Source organism: Mya arenaria, chromosome 2, assembly GCF_026914265.1.
Source record: "Mya arenaria isolate MELC-2E11 chromosome 2, ASM2691426v1".
NCBI classification, from domain to species: domain Eukaryota; kingdom Metazoa; phylum Mollusca; class Bivalvia; order Myida; family Myidae; genus Mya; species Mya arenaria.
The window spans coordinates 66,297,804-66,321,992 of NC_069123.1; the positions used below are offsets into that span (position 1 = coordinate 66,297,804).

General features: G+C 36.9%; 2 protein-coding genes across 2 annotated transcripts in view; both read left to right on the plus strand.

The window, feature by feature from the left end:
• Window positions 1-5,942, plus strand: part of LOC128205721 (erlin-1-like) — a 19,276-nt gene extending 13,334 nt beyond the window's left edge. Inside the window, exon 12 of the mRNA XM_052907634.1 lies at window positions 1,400-5,942. Coding sequence (XP_052763594.1) covers window positions 1,400-1,405 — 6 coding nt within the window. The 3' untranslated portion in view covers window positions 1,406-5,942. The remainder of the gene's footprint in view (window positions 1-1,399) is intronic.
• Window positions 5,943-10,481: 4,539 nt separating this feature from the next.
• LOC128219276 (ubiquitin carboxyl-terminal hydrolase 42-like) lies at window positions 10,482-23,293 on the plus strand. Its single transcript, XM_052927091.1, has 15 exons — window positions 10,482-10,535; window positions 11,461-11,703; window positions 12,473-12,688; window positions 13,876-13,992; window positions 14,563-14,668; window positions 14,994-15,061; window positions 15,301-15,454; window positions 15,694-15,889; window positions 16,335-16,457; window positions 16,705-16,815; window positions 19,043-19,166; window positions 19,296-20,858; window positions 21,336-21,503; window positions 21,736-21,941; window positions 22,185-23,293. Exons 2-15 carry the CDS (start codon window positions 11,493-11,495, stop codon window positions 22,269-22,271), a joined length of 3,450 nt encoding a protein of 1,149 aa, XP_052783051.1. The 5' UTR covers window positions 10,482-10,535; window positions 11,461-11,492; the 3' UTR covers window positions 22,272-23,293.
• Window positions 23,294-24,189: the final 896 nt, after the last annotated feature.

Sequence of the window (24,189 nt, forward strand, 5' to 3'; positions counted from 1 at the left end):
CCTTCTGTTATTTGACATAATTGTCCACTTAATTTATAATTCGTCATATGGCAATTTCACTTTTTCATTCATTCTTTCTCAGTCATAATAATTTATAATTTTATAATCAAAGCTAAACAACTCATTTACGTCATAAAACTCATGATGAATACCACATAAACACCTCACGAATTTGATAGTCACTTCGGCCGAGGTGGTTGCTTGGTTACTACCACATGCTTTCGAGTTTGTTATTTATCAGGAGGTTTCATGTTAAATGACGCTTTGATTATTTGATAGTTGATTGTAATTTTATTTCATTACATTGTTTGATTTAATGCAATACCTACAATTTCTGCGGTGTTTTGTAATGAATGATATAATTGCTGAAAAGATAAGAAGACAAAAAGACAATCGGATTTTTACCATCCTCGGATTTTGTAAAATACTTCCAAACACATGAAGTCAATGTTGGAGGCATATTTCCGTAGTCGTGATAGAGGAATAACGATTAATAATTCAAAACACAATTACAAGATGCAAAATGATGGAAATTTGATTGAAAAGTGAAAAGATAAACAAATTTGACTTTGTATTTATTGTTCAGATAGCAATAATTTCTTCATGCATATTCATCAAAAATATGATTGGTCATTAATAGCTTTGATTGCACAACCCTTATCTTGTGATTGGACGTTCAATTCCTACGGATTAATGATCAATCCGTTTAATATCAACTAGTGCCAATTAGTGTCAATTAAGCACATCTGAGATCATAAAACAACACTTGTCATTGTAAACAAGGTCATAGAACTTCACAGGGTGCTGCACAAGGACACAATATCACGCCTTGTGCAAACATTCAATTAGCAGACGATTTGTGATACATACACGCTTCGCGACAGACACTGTTGATCACCTGAAATATTTCATCTGAAAAGTTTTATAGCAATTGCTATGTCTCTGCTAAGCTATTTAATTGAAATTTTAATTCTTAACGAATATTCGAATACCCATTTTGGTATCCGAATACTTGCGTGATATCCGGATACTCGATTATTCGCTTCCATCCCTAATTTTTACTAGTAATTTTACCCCTGTTTTCATGAATAACATAACTTCATCAAAGCAATGAAGCTCTTTGTGACAACTGTTTAAGTTACATTGTCCTTTTCTATTGACCTGACAGCGTAAAGACAACAAAATATGTACCACATGTATGTTTTATATGGACTTCAAGCAAGGATAAGAGCTGAAATTGGATGTCAATTTGAATATTAATTCTATAATTATGCCTTTCATATATTTTTGTGCCTTAAAGAGCTGCATCTAGTTATCAGTCTGTCTGTCATTCTGTCTGTCCATCCCCTCTGTTCCCCTCTGTTACAATCATACCTTTACATATGTTTTCTTATTTCAGACGTGATGACTTGATCCTGCACATACCTCTCCGACCTGTGATATCCACTGTCAGAAATCAACCATCCTACTGTTGAGATATCATTCTTCCATTAAAGACAATGGTGCCTTCAGCATTATTCAAAACAGCTTCAGGGCAGATTGATGCCTTGTGTAATTTGTGTAAATGACATTTAAAAAAACACATTTAATGAAATGCAAACATCTTTTGTACACTAATGTATTTCTTTTTAATTACATTGCTATTTCTAAATCATGATTTTAATTAACTATTCTATGTAAGAATTAGAGTTGTTTTTAATATATTTTCAGTCAAGTTCATGTTTTTATCATACAGGCACATTCCTGTTTGGAAAAAAATAATCTTAATATTCCTATATATAATTTATGTTATAATATAAGTAGATAACCTCAAACTGGCCTTCTCTCGTGTGGTTTATCTACCCACTCCCATGTGGGTCCTTAGACCATATCATTGAGTCCGTGTTCACTGTCATTTAGCCAACTGTTTAACTGGTACTTAGGCTTATATTCAGTTAAGAGATTTAAATTTTTTTTCTTCAAGTTCCAAATAGTATCTTAAGAAATGTTATGGTTGTTGTTTTTTTTGTTATTATACATGTAGTCATAAAATAATACTTTTGGATAGCAGGTTCTTTTTATTTTACATTTCTTAGTAGCTAGTCATTGTGACTCTGCGATGTTTATACAGATAAATCATTATTTGCTTAGCTTTCCTACTTTTGTGAGGGATTTATGAAATCAAGTTGATATCGTTGAAAAATGGTTGTGCAGAAGACATATGTTCAGAATGAAAGTTTGAGTAAAATATGTGTTGTATGTTAAGTATGACTTATAAACAGAATTTGTGGACATGAAGAAATTGTGTATTTTGTATGTCTTTATGTTTTACATCCAGGAATTAGATATTGTGTGTGTGAATCTGCCGTCATGTTCATGTAACAAGTCATTGTTGTAGTGCCGTTCATCTTCCTGTGAGGGGTTTCATCTTGCATGATGTGACTGCAACTCATTCCTTTCATTGTCTTATATCTTCCTCATTTCATCCACATTATATACATGTATCACTTTTGGTCCATTATTACAATGTATAGCCATAACCTAGTTTACATTACTTTTTGTGAAGAAAAAACGCACGTGTCTTTTCATAGATAATGTAGGCAATTTGCAACTGAAACTTAATGATGTTGATACATGTGATCCTTTTTATGCCCCCAAAGGTGGGCATATTAAAATCACACCGTCCGTCCGTCCGTCCGTCCGTCCGTCCGTCCAGCTCTGTAACTTTCCCTTGTATGGACAGATTTTAAAATAACTTGCCACATGTGTTCCACATACCAAGACGACGTGTGGCGTGCAAGACTCGTGTCCCTACCTCAAAGGTCAAGGTCACACTTAGTGTTTATTCACAATGGAGTGCTGCATATAAGGACATAGAGTATAGGTTGTCGTGTCCGGGCTGTAACTTTCTCTTGTATGGACAGATTTTAAAATAACTTGCCACATGTGTACCACATACCAAGACGACGTGTCGCGTGCAAGACCCGTGTCCCTACCTCAAAGGTCAAGGTCACACTTAGTGTTTATTCACAATGGAGTGCTGCATATAAGGACATAGAGTATAGGTTGTCGTGTCCGGGCTGTAACTTTCTCTTGTATGGACAGATTTTAAAATAACTTGCCACATGTGTTCCACATACCAAGACGACGTGTTGCGTGCAAGACCCGTGTCCTTACCTCAAAGGTGAAGGTCACACTTACTGTTTATTCACAATGGAGTGCTGCATATAAGGACATAGAGTATAGGTTGTCGTGTCCGGACTGTAACTTTCTCTTGTATGGACAGATTTTAAAATAACTTGCCAGTCATGTGTTCCACATACCAAGACGACGTGTCGCCTGCAAGACCCGTGTCCCTACCTCAAAGGTCAAGGTCACACTTAGTGTTTATTCACAATGGAGTGCTGCATATAAGGACATAGAGTATAGGTTGTCGTGTCCGGGCTGTAACTTTCCCTTGTATGGACAGATTTTAAAATAACTTGCCAAATGTGTTCCACATACCAAGATGACGTGTCGCCTGCAAGACCCGTGTCCCTACCTCAAAGGTGAAGGTCACACTTAGTGTTTATTCACAATGGAGTGCTGCATATAAGGACATAGAGTATAGGTTGTCCTGTCCGGGCTGTAACTTTCCCTTGTATGGACAGATTTTAAAATAACTTGCCAAATGTGTTCCACATACCAAGATGACGTGTCGCCTGCAAAACCTGTGTCCCTACCTCAAAGGTCAAGGTCACACTTAGTGTTTATTCACAATGGAGTGCTGCATATAAGGACATAGAGTATAGGTTGTCGTGTCCGGGCTGTAACTTTCTCTTGTATGGACAAATTTTAAAATAACTTGCCACATGTGTTCCACATACCAAGACGACGTGTCGCGTGCAAGACCCGTGTCCCTACCTCAAAGGTCAAGGTCACACTTAGTGTTTATTTACAATGGAGTGCTGCATATAAGGACATAGAGTATAGGTTGTCGTGTCCGGGCTGTAACTTTCCCTTGTATGGACAGATTTTAAAATAACTTGCCATATGTATTTGACACGTAAAGGCAAGATCAACTTTTCATGTACTGACCTTGTTAGTAGGTCAATGTCACATTCGGGGGCATTCGTCACATACTGTGACAGCTCTTGTTTTCACCTTTTGTTGAATGGGGTCAGAGCCCTTTGATGGGGTGAGAGCCCATTGAGTTGTTAAATCAGAAATTTATAAAACGGCTATTATTATTGCTAGAAATTGGGCTTTTATGCTTAAATACACCTACCAGCTACAGAAAGGGATTTACATTAGTCCATGAAAATAAAGAACCCATGTTATATTATGTAGAATTATATATTTTTCAGATATTCAAGTCAATTTTACAACTACTTTTCTGAAAAAAATAGTGTTTTGGGAATTGTGCATGTGGCCTTGTTTTGATCCCATTTTGGGTACAAAAACCCATGCAAGTCATCATTGTTGGTTGGACAGATAAATGTTTACTTTATTGCTGAAGGAAGTGTGTACGGTGTTTTTAGCTGACTATTCAAAGAATAAGGAGAGCTATACTACTCACCCTGGCGTCGGCGTCACACCTTGGTTAAGGTTTTGCATGTAAGCACCTTTAAGTCATTATCTCAGTAAATACATCATTTATTGCATTGAAACTTTGGATATGTATTCCCAACTATCTAACCTACTAAATTAATGAAATTAGATAAGACTTATTTGAATATAATGCAAATAATTGGCCTTTATAATTCAACTTAGAAATTGTGGTAAAGGTTTTGCATGTAAGCACACATAGGTTAATATCTCAGCAACTACTTGATGTATTGCATTGAGACTTTATACAATGGTACTCAACCATCCAACATATTTAATAAACCATGTTAGATAGCTCTAGTTTTCATTTAATGCAAATAATTGCCCTTTATTAATAGACTTAGAAATTCTGGATAAGGTTTTGCATGTAAGCACACATAATTTTTATGTTATTATCTCAGCAACTACTTGATGTATTGCATTGAGACTTTATACAATGGAACGCAACCATCCAATCTACTTAAATAACCAAGTAAGATAACTCTAGTTTGCATTAAATTCAAATAATGGCCCCTTTTTTATTCAACATAGAAATTCGGGTTAAGATTTTGCATGTAACCACTTTTAAGTCAATGCTTCAGCAAATACATCATGTATTGCATTGAAACTTTACACACAGGCTCCCAACCATTTAACCTTCTTATTTCATCAAGTAAGATAAGTCTACCTTTCATATTATATATTTTTTGCCCCTTTATTATGCGACTTGGAAATTCTGGTTAAGGTTTTGCATATTAGCACACATAATATTTCAGCAACTACTTGATGTATTGCATTGAGATTTTATGCAATGGTACTCAATCATCCAACCTTCTTAACTAATCAAGTTAGATAACTCGATCTTGCATATAATATAAATTTTGCCCCTTTATTATTTGACTTAAATTCTGGTCAAGGTTTTGCATGTAAGCACATATAGGTTAATATCTCACCAACTACTTGGTTTAATGAATTGAGAAGTAATACAGTGATCCATGCATGTTTCGCCAAAACTTTTCAATCTGTACACTGAAAAGCGACGGAAAATGCGAGCACGCTGTCTCTGTGACAGCTCTTAATCTTTAAAGCTGTTATGTTTTCTTTTTTTTTCAAACTGAGAGCTTATTATTTATCTTACCAGTATGTTTATTATAATATTTCTTTCTCGCTTCAGTAGAAAATTGCTTAAACATATACCCGCTTAAATCAGCTGCCAGGGACCTTGATCTGTCAGGGTTATTTTTCTTTTTTTCAATTATGACTTGTACTCTAGTTTTGTATTGTTTATTTTGTTTGAATACTTACAGTATGCTTTGATGTTTTTTACATTGCTCAATACTGAAATGTATATTTCAATGATGACTAGTATAATTTATGGTATAAAATATTAAACAATATTTTGTTGAATGGTTGTATTTTTCGTGATGAGACGGTGATAGGAATAAATGTGTTTTTGGTCATGGGTTGTGGTGACCTAAAAATCTGTTTCCCATTACCCGGTAATTACTGAAGAATGATTGGGCGCAATGACCCTATTGATTTGGAGATCATTAGGTCAAAGGTCAAGGTAACCTTGAGCCAAGGGACCTCAAACTCTGTATGCTGTTTGCTGGTCATGACGAGCAGATGAAGCCTAACAATTTTAAGGTCAGTGGGTCATAGGTGAAGGTTGTTTTGCTATGTCCTTAACCTGAAAAGTTTTCTGATCAATAACTGAAGAACCCTTTGGCGCAATGACTTCAAACTTGATAGGCAGGTTGATCATCACCAGAAGATTGAACCCAGGCTTTTGAGGTCAGTGGGTCAAGGTCATGTTGACCTTCAGATAAAATCTTGTTTCCAATCAATAACTGAAGAATGCTCAGGCCCAGGCACCTCAAACCTGGTATGCTGGTTGGTCAGATGAACCCTTTTGATCTTCGGCCGAAGTGACCTTTAGCTGACAATACATTTCTGATCAAAAACAGAAGGATGCTGAGGCCCAAAATTAAAAGATACTGGGTCCCAGGGATCTCAAACTTGGTAGGCTGTTGGTCAGATGAACCTTTATGATCTCAGGCCGTAGTGACCTTGAGCTTAAAATACGTTTTTGATCAATAACTGAAGAACTCTGGGGCCTAGGGATCTCAAACTTGATAGGCAGGTTGGTCATGACCAGCACATGACCCCAATTGCTTTTGACGTCATCGGGTCAGGGACTCAAGGTTGTCTTGAAAATATCTTGGATACTGAAGGCCCATACAGGCCCAATAACAAATGGCCATCTGTTCAGTGTAAGGCATTTTGTGGGCATTTGTAACATTTCTGTGACATCTTTGTTGTTAGTAGGTAGACAAGTATATCTTGCTCTAAAATAACTTTAATTTATATCTTCATAATGCATGAGAAAAATTGACTCTAACAGAGTAAAAGCACATAAGGTTTTGTACCATGCTATGCTGTTAAGTAGTTCAATTAGAACCCTTTTATCCAAAGTTATAAATGCTAATGCCATCGCCAATGTTACAGTGTCCCATATATCGACAGTGGATCTGCTTACCATGTTATGTTTGAGACCCAGAAAATGTGAAATGTTTGTATTAAAAATAGTAATTTCTTTGTATCCTATAAAATAAGGAGGGCTATACTATTCGCAGCAGCGTTGGTGTCGGCCTCCGGTTAAAGTTTTGGGGCAAGTTAGGATTTTCACTTCTAACTCCAGTACCCTTCATTCAATTCACTTAATACTTCACACAGTTGTTCAGGGCCATCACATGATGAGGTTATATAACTCCATATTATCCTTATTACAAGTTATGGCCCCTGATTGACTTAGGAACTTAGGTTAAAGTTTACGGGCAGTTTGGGATATTTATTAATAACTATTATACCCTTCATTCAATTCACTTAATACTTCATACAGTTGTTCAGGACCATCACACAATATGGTTAGATAACTCCATATTATCCTTTATACAAGTTATGGCCCCTGATTTACTTAGAAACTTAGGTTAAAGTTTTAGGGCAGGTTAAAGTTTAAGGGCAAGTTTAGTTTTTAATAAAGACCTTCTATACCCTTCATCCAATGCTCTTAATACTTCAGACAGTTATTGACTACCATCTTACAATAAGGTTACATAACTCCATTTTAACCCTTAATACAAATTATGGCCCTTGATTAATTTTTTTTTCTGTTTATGGCACATTTTTATTTATTAAACCAGGTTTTCACAAAGGGAAAACTAGTTGTTAGAATGACTTGCGCCATTGTTCGGGCCGGCTGGTGGGACTGGGCAGCGTCAGAGTCACCTTATGTATCGAATAATTTTAGCAAAGTTTGACATATAGTGACCAAACTTGGAATATATGAGGAGTTTATGGAGACCTTTCATGGGATCGCGTTTGAGGCCCCTAGGATCAAGGTCAAGGTCAAAGTTATTATTAGAAAAATGGTTAGTATTGAATAACTCAAGTAAAGGTTGAAATAAACTTGGTATATATGAAAAGTTTATAGAGACCTTCCATGAGATTGTGTTTTGGGCCCCGATAGTTATGGTCATGGTCAAGGTCACTGTTGCTAAAATAAGAAAAATGGTTAGTACTGAATAACTTAAGTAAGGGTTGACAGAGTGTGACCAAACTTGGTTTATAGGACGAGTTTATGGACACCTTTCATTGGATTGCCTCTTGGGCCCCCTAGGGTCAAGGTCAATGCTACTATAAATAGATTACCATTTGGTACTGAATAATTTTAGTTATGGTTGACATACTGTGACCAAACTTGATATGTAAGAAAAGTTTATAGAGCACTTCCATGGGATTGTGTTTTGGGCCCCTAGGATCAAGATCACTGTTACAAAAAATAGAAAAAGGAGTTGAAACTGAATCTCTTCGCCAATCATTAAAAACCCAGTTTTGTCTCATCGCGGTTTTTGTTTACTATTTAATCTGATTTTTATATTACTTTTGACAGGCATATATTAGATCATTATTGTATTAACTTCTAAGACAAAGCAGCTTAGTCGAGCGCTCTGTCTTTCAGCAGCTTTAAGTATAAAAGTTGGAATTAGGTTAACCATCAAATCAATTGCTTTTGTTTGTTACATGGCATAATAGTAATAATAATAAATATAATAGTAATAATGATAATAATATACCGGAAATGGATGTTAAGGAAATATTGGATTAGGTGGAATTTGGCTGAGTTAAACCTCTGGTCAAAAGAACAGTCCAGAAGAACCCTACTGTGTTCTCTTCGTGGTCAAGCTGAAACATATGCATATGGACTACCTTCTCACATTCAGAGCAATTGTGACATGCTGTTTTCGATGATGGAGCAGAGATTTGGAATCATAAACATGAAAGATAGCTACGTAGCTGACGCCAAGTTGCGATGAAAATGAAAGAACAAACATAAAGAGAGAAATTGAGGACCTGTACAGAAATGCATATCCAGACAACTCAGATATCGTTAAAGAACAGTCTATATCCACTTTTCTTGACAACTGCCATGAGTCTACAGAGTTTAGAAATTCAGTTAAAAGGACAAGACCAAAGTCACTTCAGGATGCAGTTACAGCAGCAATACAAGAGGAATGTATGCTTATCAGAGCATGAGAAACCAAGGACAAATCGTGTGATTGAAATGAAAGGTGGATAGGGTGGAAAGCATTTAGGTGGAAGGCAACGTGCATGGAACAATGGAACTAGAGCTAGGAATAGTGGACAACCTGATTAAATCCATCAATCGGGAAACTAAGTTTGACTGACCCGGAATGTCACAGGAAAGTCGAAGACAGGGATAATGACAGACCTAATAACACCCAAAAGACATCGTTCAATATCATGTAACAGCTTCATTCGATTATACGGACATCAGCCTATGTGAATTAAATCAGCAGAAACTGTTTAAGAAGTTTTTGGACGAGTTTAAGCAATACACTGAGTTTTACCATAATAATGAGCAATCATAGTGACAGAACTTTATTCAGCTTCCAACATTAAGTTTAGAAATTACAGGGAATATGTTTGAGTGTTCATGTTTATTACTTTAATGCACATTGTTTTTTAAGTAAAACAATTCTCAGATTTGATTTTATATGTGTTCTTACTGTTATTAAGTAACGTGTGCTATTTCATATGTTAACATATTTCTGTTTTCATGTACTATATAATTGCAGTTTTTTTTAACACAGGCAGTGTTGCTTTAATGAATGGTGGAAGTTCAATTTTCTCAAATAGGGAGCAGTGTAACGGAAATAGATGTTTAGGAAATATTGAAATAGGTGGAACTTAGGGATTGTTGGATTTTTATGGACTTATTGGATGTTTACGAACGATATAAAAGGAGTGGATTATGGTTTGAGAGTAGAATAGGTTTTAGTTTGGGTAAATATACATAATGACACTCTGTTAGGGGATTACCAAATAAAACGTGGTTGAATGTTAGACTGTATTTCTCTTGTTTATCCTGCCCAGAGAATTTTAGGCACTACAATAACAATAAAAAAAAAAAAATAATAATAATGATAATAAATAATAATAATACTGAAAATATCTGGTGGTTTTATATTTTCAAGAAAATGCAGAAAAAAACAACCATGTCAAGTAAAACAATACGTCTTGGCAGTTATAGCCCCAGAAACGCTCTAGAATGCACCACAGACGTTCCCCATTTAAAAAAAATCCGGACCCTCCTAGTGCGGACCCTCCTAGTGTGCGTTGACATTACGACGAGTGTCCCGGAATCGACCAAAAAATATGGCATGTATGTAATAATAATAATAATAATGACAATAAAAATGACATTGGATATTCAAGGGAAGTAACTCATCCAGCAAATGAAAAAGTTCTTGAACAATCCGTATTTTAAACATAGACAGACTGCTTTTATTATTTGAAAAGAATCCTGGAGTTTTAAAGTTAAATTGGGTAGACCAGTCAAACCATTATGACGTCAGTGATAGACGAAAGTCCCCGGATATTGATCTCCATTGCTCTGGCGATAGCAGGTATTTGAAAGGCTCTTTATATTTTAACATTTTTATGGGATTTTAACGTATGTTTGTAGAAAAATAGTGTTTTTCGATTCATCAAAGTATCATTAAACTGTTGTTCAAAGCGCTCGTGCTATAAATTCCCGTTTTTAACTGAATTTCCCCAAATAAGAATGTCAACAATATTTAATTTTGTGACGGAAATGGTTTCACGTGGTTTAAACATTTTGAAAATGGGAAAACTTATAATTTCATCAAGAAATGGAAATGTGGATGGGCAAAATTTTGTTATAAAGAGGATAAATAATGTGTATTATTGTATGATACATATCATTGAATTAATTTCCTTTAGTCAATGGGGTGGCACTTAGTGTGACATTAAAAATGCCAATCTTTGCCAATAATGCTCCCAGGGAGACAAAGACAAACCATAGCTTTACTCAACAGCATAATGTCTGAAATTCAGACACCCTTGAGAGGTCAAGTAAATAGAATGTAATAACTGTTTGAAGCAATCTTTGCAACATTTTTAAAGCAATTTACCAGAATGCATAAATACAGTTTAAACACACATTTTTCACATTGCGGAAGGGGTTACCCCTAAATCCACACCTTGCCTTACAGTGTTGCTCTATAGGATTTTTCTCAGGAATGCCCTGAATGCATAGCCTGTCAAATATCAAAAAGTCTATATCAGTGGCCGAAATTAGAACAAGCCTGCAAGCCCTGCTCTGGTAAAATGTCTTCTGGGCTTGCTCAAATTCTGAATTTTATTTAGCAGGGCTTGTTCATAAATATGATTCCATGCAATAAAACAAGAGTTCGGGCTTGTTCATCCAAATCCATATTATTACACATTCCTTTCGAAATAAATTGTAATTTTGTAAACTATTTAGAATGTGCAACCAATGTGTTCACGTTGATTTCATGTTTATTTCAGATCATATAATGTAAAAGGTCATCTAAGCAACAATGCAGAACATACAGCAGAAGCTTGGTTCTGCATTTGGTAAGAGGACTGATATTGACAGCCAGTTGAAGTCAAATTCTGCATCATATTTGTTGCATAATATTGACTATGTTCCATCCAGTCGTGAGCAGTCTTCAATAAATGACCTTCTCAAAGGAAAATATGTGAACCTGGCTCCATCAAACGCAGCACCTGTGAAGAAACCACTCCATTGTAAGGCTTTTTTGTATTTCTTGTTCATTACAGTTATTTTTGTGTTGAAATTTTCTTCTATGTAGATAGTATTTCCTGTAGCAAAAATATTTAAAAGGTAGAGGAAAAATTTATTTGAATTTAATTGATTAAAGTTGTATTTTGTAGTTGTTTTAATTGTGTTGGTTATTTCAATTGCAAGATGACATTAAGTTTATGAATCTAATTTTTGATATCTTTGCTTGTGTTCGTCCGGTTTTGGCTTTTCGGGACTGTAACTTGTCATGCATTTGTTGATTTTAGAATAACTTGGTACAAGTGTTTACAATTAGAAGACAGTGTGTGCATTCCATATCTATTGATCAAAGTTGATCTTGAACTACAGCCTTTCTTGAACTTATTCATAAATATAATAGCAGTGGGCTTTACAGTATTGGCATATCACCAAAAAGCATCTAGATTGTTTTTATGTAAAATGATCACAGCATATAACAGCGTATAACAGTTTAATTTTATTTGTATATGTAAAATAGATCACTGAATCTACTTATAGATCACTGAATCAGTTTTCATTCCCTGGTCAGTAGTACACATTGGGTTTGACTCTTCAAAAATATAATGCAAAAGAAATTCCTAGCAAGATTTTTTTTTTGATTTTTAATAAGAATTGAAAGTAACATGTAGTTCTGATCGTTAGATAAGATGCTTTCCTTATAAGTGAAACCCAGCATTGAAAGAAGTATGATAAATACATATTTTTGATTAAATGTTTACGTTAATTTCCTTTCAGCAAACACTACCCCCCATGACGATGGAGAGGGTTTACCTCAACCCAAGGTGATTCTATTTCCACTGGAGAAGCTGGATTTCTCCTGGCACCAGCAGCGAGCTGGTTGTGGCTTCCAGAACTGTGGCAACACCTGCTTCCTCAATGCCACCATGCAGTGCCTTGTTCACTGCCCACCTCTCACTAACTACATGATGAGTGGGGAACACCAGGCAACATGTAAGTCACTAATGAAAACAGGACTGTCTTTCAAGTGATTTTGGAGCCCAATTTCGGCTCGATCTAAAAACTTTGACCCACCTCCAAAAGTAAATATTTTCCCCCAAGTCCGTGTCAAGATTCCCCTCTTTCAGTGTGTGTATACCATGTGAAAAATTACATCATATATATATATATGCTGTGTCAGAAGGCAACATTTTGCATAAAATATAGACTTAAATCAAAGATAACTTTTCTTTTACTACACCAAATTAAATGAAACAAAGGGCAGTCTATGCCTTTCAAAGAGCCCTGACTTCGTTTTATTACCGGAGTCTGATTAGATGATTAGTTTCCTCAAACACTTAAACAAACCTGTTTCAAATATAATGCTTTGATAGTGCTCCCTCAGACGGTTGTATTGTGAAAAGGTTTTTCGAAAGTGTTTGAAGAAACTAAACTCTCGATCATACTCTGGTAAAAGACCGAAGGAGGGGCTCCATAAGAGGCGTAGACTGGGCTATGTTTCATCTAAAATGGTTAAGAAATAGTGAAGTTATCTTTGTTTTAAGTCTTCATTCGAAGCAAAATATTGCCTACCGCCGTGGGATGTATGATGCAATTTATCACATGGTATACACACACTGTCTTTGTTGTCCTGTTAATAATGACCAAGATTGGTAAAAAAATATTCTTTTTTTGACTGTAATTTTGCTTTACTAGAAACTAGTGATTATGCTTGAAAAGAATTTGTGGTATTGAGTTTAAACTTCATTTACAGACTTATGAATCTCATTTGGGAGAAGGTCAGTGCAAAGTAACCATAACACTTGGTGCATTATTTTGTAAATTATTGCCCTTGGTTTATTTTCAATGTTATCCTTTGTTGTAAGCCGAAGCTAATACTTTTCCTAATGTGTAGGGGGATATGGCAGTCAGTGATGTGTATGATATTGTCCATCTGACACTACATTTTAGTTTGTAACACCTCATTTTGTTAAGAATATGAAATATTAGTATAATCCAAACTTCCCCCTTTTTGGCAACATCCAAGGGCACAAACCCCATTCCCCTGAGCTGATAGACAGTCTTGGCATACTTTTAAACAAACTTGTTTGCATTTTTTTACTTGAATTTTATTGATTAAACATGGTTGATACCTAATATTAATACATATGTTACATCATTCCTGTGCTATTGTTTTTCAGGCCGTGCAGTAAACCAGGACCGTTGTATCCTATGTAACCTGCAGTTCCTGACTAAGCGAGGTGTCCATGGAGTGGCTGACAGCATCACGCCTAAATGGTTCGTCAACAACCTACAATGTAAGTAAACCTCATATCTATGCTATTCCTACAACTTAATAAAAATATAATATTCTGACGTGACTTGATGTTTTCCGACAATTTCAAATAAAAACACATGTTGTTTTTTTCTAATAATTTCATTCTTCACAGAGTCATTCTTTATTCCGAATTGTGTTTCTCTTCTTCTTGACCTATTTTCACAACATTTTGGAAAGACATTTATTCTGAAGGCCTAAATTAGTTATGTTAGTCTTATATGTTTTAAGAAGATAAGTTACTTGTTGTTTCACAGTTTTTGTACTTCTGTAAAGACTTCATAAACTCCCTTAAAATCTGAGATGTGTAAATGCTTTCTTTTTTTCTTGTTTCTGTGTGACAAACCCTGATGAAAGGCAGCATGCTCAGGGCTCTATATGAATGTGTAGGCAGAAGAATGTTACTTCTCATTTATAATTCATTTTACATTAAATCTTTTTTAGTTCCTCTTTTGCTTGAGCCACATTAACAGAAAAAGAAATTGCTATATTTTTGTATGTGTTACATGCTCCAACTTACAATGCTGTGATTATCAAAGTTTCAATGTTTCAGACATTGGGCGTCACTTCCGTATTGGTCGCCAGGAAGATGCCCATGAGTTCCTCAGACTAAGCCTTGAGAAAATGATGAAGTGTGCTGTCGGCGGCTACCATGAAAAGTAAGGAATTGACACCTTTTCCACTTCTTGTTCGGCATCTTACAAGTTATTTTGGGAACTGTTTTGGTTTGGCTTGATTCCCAGAGTTTCCAAACAATAAGAGGTTTAAGAAAATAGTTGGAGGTATAAATAACATTTCAGTGTCGTTGGCATGCACTTAGAAACTGTACACATACTCACTGTGTGACATTACTTTGGACTTAAATCTTTTTTTCATTAATAGTTTCAACTGGAAATGCTGCATCCTTAAAGCATGGAATCTGTTTAGCATAGTGAAGCAATTCTCTCTTATTGTCACTATAATTTAACTCTTACGAATTTTCAGGCTGGACAAGTACAGCAAGGACACAACTGTGATCCACCAGATTTATGCTGGCTACCTGAGGTCACAAGGTACATTGTTCTTTACATTTTTATTTTATTAACAAATAGTTGGGTTTCATGAAAGATAATGTAGAAATAATTGTGTTTGTGCTTTTTCCCATGAATTGAAAGACTAGTTGTATGGCAAATGTGTGGAATGATAGTATATATGTGAGTGTAATAAATAACTTTGTGAAATAAGATTCTCCTCAATTACATGCCTTTGCTCATCTTAGATCAGGTGATTCTAATGCATGGCCATGTTTCAGTTGTGTGTTCGAGGTGTGAGTACAAATCCAACACATACGATCCTCTGTTGGACATCTCTCTTGACATCAAAAATGCTGACAACCTGGAGAGAGCCTTCCATCAGTTTGTGGCGCCTGATAAACTTGACATGGAAAATGCTTACAAGTGTGACAAGTAAGAATTCATTTGCAGTTCTTACTTGTGATGGAATGTTTATAGTATAATTGTTGATGGTTCTCAATGTTGTTGATAATCAATTATGATAAAATATTTTTTACATCAATTACGGTTGTCGATTTATGAATATATTATCATTTATGATAATTGTCTGATTATCCAGTACTAGTTCTTACTATAAAACATAGTTGGTTAATCATAAAGAAGGAAAATACTAATGAATGATTTTATTTCAGATGCAAGCAGAAAGTAATGGCTACTAAGAGGTTCACAATCCACAAGGCCCCAAATGTGCTTACCATCCAGTTGAAGAGGTTCCAGTACGCAGTTGGAGGCGGGGGATTCTATGGGAGTGGAATTGGCGGCAAGATCAACAAGATGGTCAAATACCCGCCAAAATTCAATCTACGACCATACATGTCCAACAAAGTGGTAAGAATCAGCCTCATGGAATTAGACTAAGTTTTAACATTAGATATTTGGCAACAATTGTGAAGAAAGTTATGATTACTTATACCAGGCCACTCTCATTGGCACGATGGTGCGCGAGAGTGTGGTCTTGTAGAGTTCCCAGAGAATATCCACTTAACCAGCTTAGTGACCACTTAACAAACTTACATGCTACCAGGCTTGGAATCGAACCCAGAACGACTTGATGAGAAGTGGGAGCACAAACCACTGTGCTAACAGGACAACCATTTCACTTGTCATTACATGTCATAAAAATGTAGTTACTTTATGTTATATATTTTATATTCAAGAGTACATGCAATAGTGAAGGTACTGATGTCATTGCAGTATGCATGCCCTTTTACACGGAAATATTTGCAGAAATTAAAACAGTTGCAACAACCTGATCATATGCTTTATATGACAGGGTCCCCCAGAAACCTACAGCCTGCTGGCTACCATCCAACATGAAGGCTACTCCTCTCAATCTGGCCACTATGTGTCCAACGTCCGTGTCGGCAGGGATTGGTACCACTACAATGACTCAACAGTAAGTACACTTGTATTAAAACAGCAGTTTCTTTATACCGAAAGTAAACATAAGAAACATCAAGTTTTTGTTGTTGTTTTTTATTCCAATTTCAAAAACAGACGTGAACAACATCTTTATTCAATCAGGGATCTACTAGCTCTACTTTACTACAATTTGAAGTTTTCACTTTGCATTCAAAATATGTAGGTTAAATGGATTTTTTTAAATTATGTTTTTAATATGTTATCAATATACAAATGAATAGAAGCGGCTTACAAGTCTCCAGCGTTGCCTGAATGAGCCCAGTGCCTACATCCTGTTCTACATGAAAGACAGCGCTGTACTGGCTTCCCGAAGCTCACAGAACCTAACAAAGGTCAGCTTATTGAGTATAATGGATATTTATATATTTTAATGCAGTCATTGGAATGACATTGGAATTAGTGTATGGACAGCCAGCCAAAAAGATTACTTTACCATTTTTGCAACAAGTCTGTCTATTTAAAATTACAAAATTACAAAAATTTTTTATCTATACATGTTAAACAAGTGGAGACCAGGCTTGCAGGGTTACAAATGTACTAATTTCAAACACATCAAACTTCACATGAAGGTTGGGCCTGACCAGTAGATGACCCCTATTGATTTTGGGGGTCATCGGGTCAAAGGTCAAGGTCACAGTGACCTTTAATGGTAAAATAATTTTAAAGCTTGTCCTAGTGATAACTCAACAATGCCTGCACCCATGGCCCTCAAACTTGACATGGAGGTTGGGCCTGACCAGTAGATGACCCCTAATGTTTTTGGGGGTCATCAGGCCAAAGGTCAAGGTCACAGTGACCTTGAATGGTAAAAGGTTGTCCGAGTAATAACGTGACAATGCCTGCACCCATGGCCCTCAAACTTGACTTGGAGGTTGGGCCTGACCAGTAGCTGACCCCTATTGTTTTTTGGGCTCAATGGGTCAAAGGTCAAGGTCACAGTGACCTTGAATGGTAAAAGGTTGTTCGAGTGATAACTCGACAATGCCTGCACCCATGGCCCTCAAACTTGACTTGGAGGTTGGGCCTGACCAGTAGATGACCCCTATTGTTTTTGGGGGTCATTGGGCCAAAGGTCAAGGTCACAGTGACCTTCAATGGTAAAAGGTTGTCCGATTGATAACTCAACAATGCCTGCACCCATGGCCCTCAAACTTGACTTGGAGAATTGGTCTGACCAGGAGATGAATCCTATGGTTTTTGGGGGTCATCTAGCCAAAGGTCAATGTCACAGTGACCTGGAATGGTAAAAGGTTGGCCGAGTGATAACTCGACAATGCCTGGACCCATGGCCCTCAAACTTGACTTGGAGGTTGGGCCTGGCCAGAAGATGGTCCCTATTGATTTAAGGGGTCATTGGGCCAAAGGTCAAGGTCACAGTGACCTGGAATGGTAAAGGGTTATCCGAGTGATAACTTGACAATGGCTGCACCCATGGCCCTCAAACTTGATTTGGAGGTTGAGCCTGGCCAGAAGATTGTCCCTATTAATTTTAGGGGTCATTGGGCCAAAGGTCAAGGTCACAGTGACCTTGAATGATAAACGGATGTCCAAGTGATAACTCAACAATGCCTGCACCCATGGCCCTCAAACTTGACATGGAGGTTGGGCCTGACCAGTAGATGACCCCTATTGATTTTAGGGGTCAAAGGTCAAGGTCACAGTGACCTTGAAAGCAAACTCGACAATTCTTGGACCTATGGTCATCAAACTTGACATGAAGGTTGGGCCTGCCCAGTAGATGACCCCTATCGACTTTGGGGGTCATCAGGCCAAGGTCAATGTCACAGTAACCTTTAACGCAAAAAAGTTAACAAATCTTCCCCCACTGATATCTCAACAATGCCTGAACCTATGATCATTAAACTTGACATGGATGTTAAGCCTGACCAATAGATCACCCTTATTGATTTTAGGATTCATAGAGCCAAAGGTCAAGGTCACAGTGATCTTGAATGGTAAAAGGTTGTCCGAGTGATAACTCAACAATGCCTGAACCCATGGCCTTCAAACTTGACTTGGAGTTGCATCTGACTTGTAGATGACCCCTTATGATTTAAGGGGTCATCGGATCAAGGTCACAGTGACCTTGAACGAAAAAAACTTGTCTTGTGATAACTTGACAATGCCTGCACCCATGGCCCTCAAACTTGACATTTAGGTTTCTGGTGACCAGCTGATGACTCTGGATTTTGAGTTCATAGAGTCAAAGGTCATGACGGTCATAACACACTTTATCCTCACACTTTAATGGTCATAATCTTAAAACAGCAACAAATCAGCTGTCATTTCGGTCCATGCATATTTCATTCAATTGTCCATATAATCCTGACAACATGGCGCTCAGGGGGGCATAATGTTTGACAAACATCTCTTATTGACATTGCCTTCAAAGGGCAATACATTTTTCCCGATTCCAATAAAACATCTCTCAACATAAAATGTTTGTTATCTAAAGAAAGAACCTTAATATAATTTGGCAAATAATATAATCTGAGGTCGGTTGATCAAGATTTAAGTTGAATCTAAGTTTTGGAATTCACATTGTTGTTGATTTTGCAGGTTGTGAGACAGCCCAGTATGACCAGTGTGATAGGCTCTGGAAGCAATGGTCAAAAGATTATTGGACCAGTCAAGCCTCAGATCATTAAGACCCCTGACAAACCTGGCTTCAAGCCAGCTACTTGTAAGTTGGGTTGTGTATACATATAAATACATATTACATGAAGTACATGTATCAATTCAAATTGGTTCAACATGTATTATGTTTATTTTAAAGAACTTATTACTGAATAACATATGTTTCGTTTTGCAGTTCCCAGTACTGACATAGGAAAGCCAGTAAAGTCTCCGCTAGCACCTCTGTCTTCAAACCGGGAGAAAATCAGGATCAGTCTCGGTGTAAAGCCGCTAAACAAAACCCCTGAGCAGGCCAAACCAACAGTAAAATCAGGCCAGACAACCCCTTCCAACCCCCGTCTCACACCTGCGGCCACTCCCACAAAGAGTGGTGATAAGCCAAATGCTCCTCCCACTCCAAAACTTGTTATGAAAATACAGAATGGCAAAGCTATAACTATTGAAACATCGCCTAATGGAGTAAGAAGGATTCTCTCTGACGATGATGAAGTTGTGTCAAAGATGAATGAGAAAAAACAAAGAAAACACAAGAAGAGATCAAGCCTGGTGCCATATGGGGATGACTCCACCTCTGATAGTGATTGCTCTAAGGGCACCTCGTCTCATGTGAATGGAATTGCCAGGAAAAGGAGGCTTGACAGTACAGAGGACAAGAGTCTGCCTACTTCACCAAAGTTGAAGTTTGTGGAGAATCAGAATGGAGCCCATCCTTTACATGAGCACAACTATGGTATCAAGGATAAGAATGGAATCTTGTTTGACAAATCACTCAACACAACCACCTCTGTGCCTGGCAATGCTCACCTGATGGAAACCATCACTATGAAAGACCGGCTCAGCCATGCTCACCCAGATAGAAGTAGGGATTTGAAGAACACTTCACAAAAAAATAGCACTCCTGTTAGGAAGAATCTCGCAGAGAGCCTTTCTTGCAACACAACTGCCAACGCTGCCAAGCATGCAGGCGCTACCGAGTGGACCACTGTAATTGAATCAGTGAAAAGCCCAGTTGGATCCTCTCACAGCAATTGTAGTGTACAGAGCGGTCACTCGACCAGCGAATGGTCTGTTACTAAGAACAAGCTCTTGCACAATGGACACAGCAACGATGGTTGGACAGTCACTCCTAATAAGGATGATGCTGTAAAGACATCAGGCTCCCAAACTTGTGTCAGTGGAGATGTGAAGAAGGCTAAATATGACTATGCTACCACTGATAGTTATTCGAGCCCTTTTCTGATTGACAATGGCACATCTTGCCTGCTTAATGCAGAGCAAGAGAAAGATAAAACCTCTGAGGAGAACAGACTGTACAAAAAAGCCAAAAAGCATAAGAAGCATAAAAAGCACAAGCATGAAGACAGAGATAGGCAGCACAAGTATTCAGAGCTTGATGAAAGCCCAACTAACTCGCACAAAAAGAAAAAGAAGAAAAAGAAGCACAAGCATCGTGCTGAAGATAGAGATGATGATACTTCAATTCACATATCACAGGAGGTCAGTCCGGAGAGAAGGGAAGTGGAGAAACATCAACAGAGAGACGAGGCTGGAGAGCCTAACAGAGAGGAGGAGCTTGAGAGGACCCATAGGCAGAAGGGGGAGAAAGGCCAAAAGCGACGGATGGACGATGAGGAAGACAGCCCTGCCAAGAGGAGTAGACAGGACTCTGAGTCTTCCCCAGAGTATGAGTGGGTTGAGAAGTCAGTGCCAGTCAGGAGGCTTTCACAGTCTGTCCCAGGTTGGTATTTGTATTCAGATTTAAAACAAATCATTACATTTTTCATGTCTTTCATAATTCACAGGTGAAACAGAATTTTTAAGTATGTAGTAGTTAATGGACAGACTTATGGAAGCATGCTGCATCCGGTCCCTTTTTGGTAGCACTTTTGCCCTTTTGTCGTACTTGAAGCTTATAATAAGAATATTAACACACACAAAATTTACATATTTGGTATTAGAAATCTTATACTTATCATACAATTTTTACATCATTGATAACATTCAAGTTCTTTGTAGCCTTGGACAATGTGTCTTTTTCTCTCTATGCGTCTAGTTCGTCTTCTGCAGCACCCTGTTCTTTTAAAAACCTTGCAAAAGCCCTAGGCTTATCTGACGGATTAGCCAGGTCATTTAAAATATAATATACCGTTCTCCAGTTTCAGAACTCTGTATACTTGCTAGTGAATACTTTACATTATTTCATCCATCACTGCAGGTTCTCCCCCACCTAGCCAGAAGTGGGACCATCATGTGAAGGATGGGTATAAGCGGCCTGCTCTGTCTGGCTCCTCCACTCCCCTCAAGTCACATTGGGATGGCCTGAAACACTCCAAGGTCGTCAGCCAGCTAGAAGACATTGCTAAATATGGATACGGCGCCCCTGGTACGTTTTTTACTGTTTCGATCTGTATGTTGGGTTAAATTTGGTGATAATAATAGTAATTCTCTAATGGGAGTGTCTTCAGCTGAGACCACAATGAATTTTAATTTTTTGATTAATATTTGCACATTTTGTTAATGAAATGAGGTTTCTGTGGTATAAGGTTTTTTTTATGAACACAAAGATCATACATAAACATTATTAAGCATAATGTGTGTACATATATATATTTCAGTATCTGGCTGGGATGGTGGTCGCTCACACATGGACATGGAGAAAAACCGGTCCAGCACATGGAGACAGGACTCAGATGATGAATATGACGAGGAGTTTGACCAGGGTCGCGTAAAGAAGGTGAAACACAAGGGCCATGGAGACCACAGACAGAACGGCAACATCTTCCAAAATGAGCAGGACAAGAGGAATAGGTTCAAAACAAATGTGAGTTTACAAGAGTAGTGAAAGGGGTACAATATAGGCTTACACTTGATAGCTGCAAAACAGTTTTTTTTATATTTTAATGCATAATGTTTAACACACTTGACTTGTATGATTTATGTTACTGTTGAAAACAAGTTAGTTATTATTTAACAATTGTGCCAAGAATCAAACTTGGTCACAATGCCTTCATCTCTATTGATTTTATTGAACCCATCAATATTTTCAATGTTACATTCATTTCAGTGGTCAACAATGAAGGTCGGTGACAACAATCGCTTCTTTCCCCAAAACAACGGCCACTCTACCTCCAACACACACCTGCACTACTGAACATCAGTCAGCAGAGACAACTCTACAACTCAACCAACACACACCTCCACTACTGAACATCAGTCAGCAGGGACAACTCTACAACTCAACTCCTTGTCACTTATTCATATGTGATTATGACATGAATAACAGTTATGAACACTCAGTGAAAGATTGGAGAAAGTGTTGATTGATTGTGATGGGACTACAATCATTTAATCATGTTTTAAGTGTTAGTTATATATGCAAAATTATCATTTTTGGAAGTTCTTGATATGTTGCTGAAGTCGTTGATTTGTCTTGCAAATTAAGTTCAGGTTATTTATATGTATGTTATTGTCATAAATCATGTTAAATACTATGTTGCAATACTGTTGTGTATATAAAGATTGTGAATGTTGATCATTGTTTTCTACAGATGTATAGTATTCGTTTAAGAGTATTTGGAATAAAAAAATTATTTACCATAATTTGTTGAATATTACTTTGGATTGATAGAAGTAAAAATGCATTGAGATGTCAGTATCTTCTTCTTTTTCTCCTTTAATTTGCTATCTGTTATTTATAAGTGATGTTTATCTTAAAGATTTGAAGGAAATATTTATTCAAATATATAATAAGCAGTTTCTTTGTATGGAGTAAGTTATATGTAAACATGTGTAATGACTTTACTGCAGGACCATTTTCAGTATAACACAGTCTCTCAGACAGGTTAGAAATTAACATTATGTATAGTGCTTCATGTAAAGGTACCAACATTTTTTGATGAAAGAGTGTGAATTTGTAAAATATTTTGCCAGTAAAAATGGCACGTCATAGTTTCATTTATATTGATTTATTTGTTTTTGAGAGGTATTATTTGTATATTTATGAGAGTACAAATTAAAAGCAAAATATTTTAATATGTTTGTTGGCCTAGATTCCCTTGTGGCATCTTCTAGTTTAGAGCTTGATTATAAGAAACATCTGAAGAGCTCTACTACTAGCATCAGCGTCTCATCTTGGTTAAGGTTTTTATGAAAGCAACTTTCAAGTTATTATCTCCGCCAAAACATCGGGTTTTGAAACATTAGTTTTCCCAGATATCCAACCTATTTGATAATTTCAGTATTAAAGCATAAAATGCAAATTATGGCCTTTGTATTTTTCGATTTAGAAATTCTGGTTAAGGTTTTGCATGTAAATAATATATGTCAATATCTGCTCATCTTCTTGATGTTATGAGACTCGATACACTTGTTTTCAACCATAAAACCTACTTTATTTATCAAGTAAGATAACTCTTGTTTTGCATATATTGCAAATTATGGCTTTTTTTAGACATATTATTTGACTTTGAAATTATGGACAAGGTTTTGCATGTAGCCACATTAAAGATGGTATCTCAGCAAATACATAAATGCATTAACACTTTAAAATTCAGGATTTTTTGCATAGGAAAATTAATATCTTGGCAAGAATTTGCATTGAGGCTTCTATAACAGCACTCACCATCCGGCCTACTTAAGAAAAAATAGATAACATTTATTTGCAATTACAGAAATTTATACCCATTATTATTTTATTTAAAAGTTTTGGTTACGGTTTTGCACATGTAAGTTTATATATCAGCATATACCAGTCCTTGTAATGCAATGAAATTTAGACAGGTGTTCCCAACAATTAAACCTACTTAATAAATCAAGTAAGATAACTATTTATGTCTCCCCCTCTCTGGGGGAGACATATTGTTTTTGCCCTGTCCGTCAGTCCGGTAGTCCGGTAGTCCGTCAGTCCGTCCGTACGTCACACTTCGTTTCCGATCGATAACTGGAAAACCGCATGACCTAGGATCACCAAACTTGGTAGGGAGGTTGGTCATGAGGTGTAGAAGATCCCTATTGTTTTTGGGGTCACTAGGTCAAAGGTCAAGGTCGCGGCGACCCCCAATGTAAAAAAC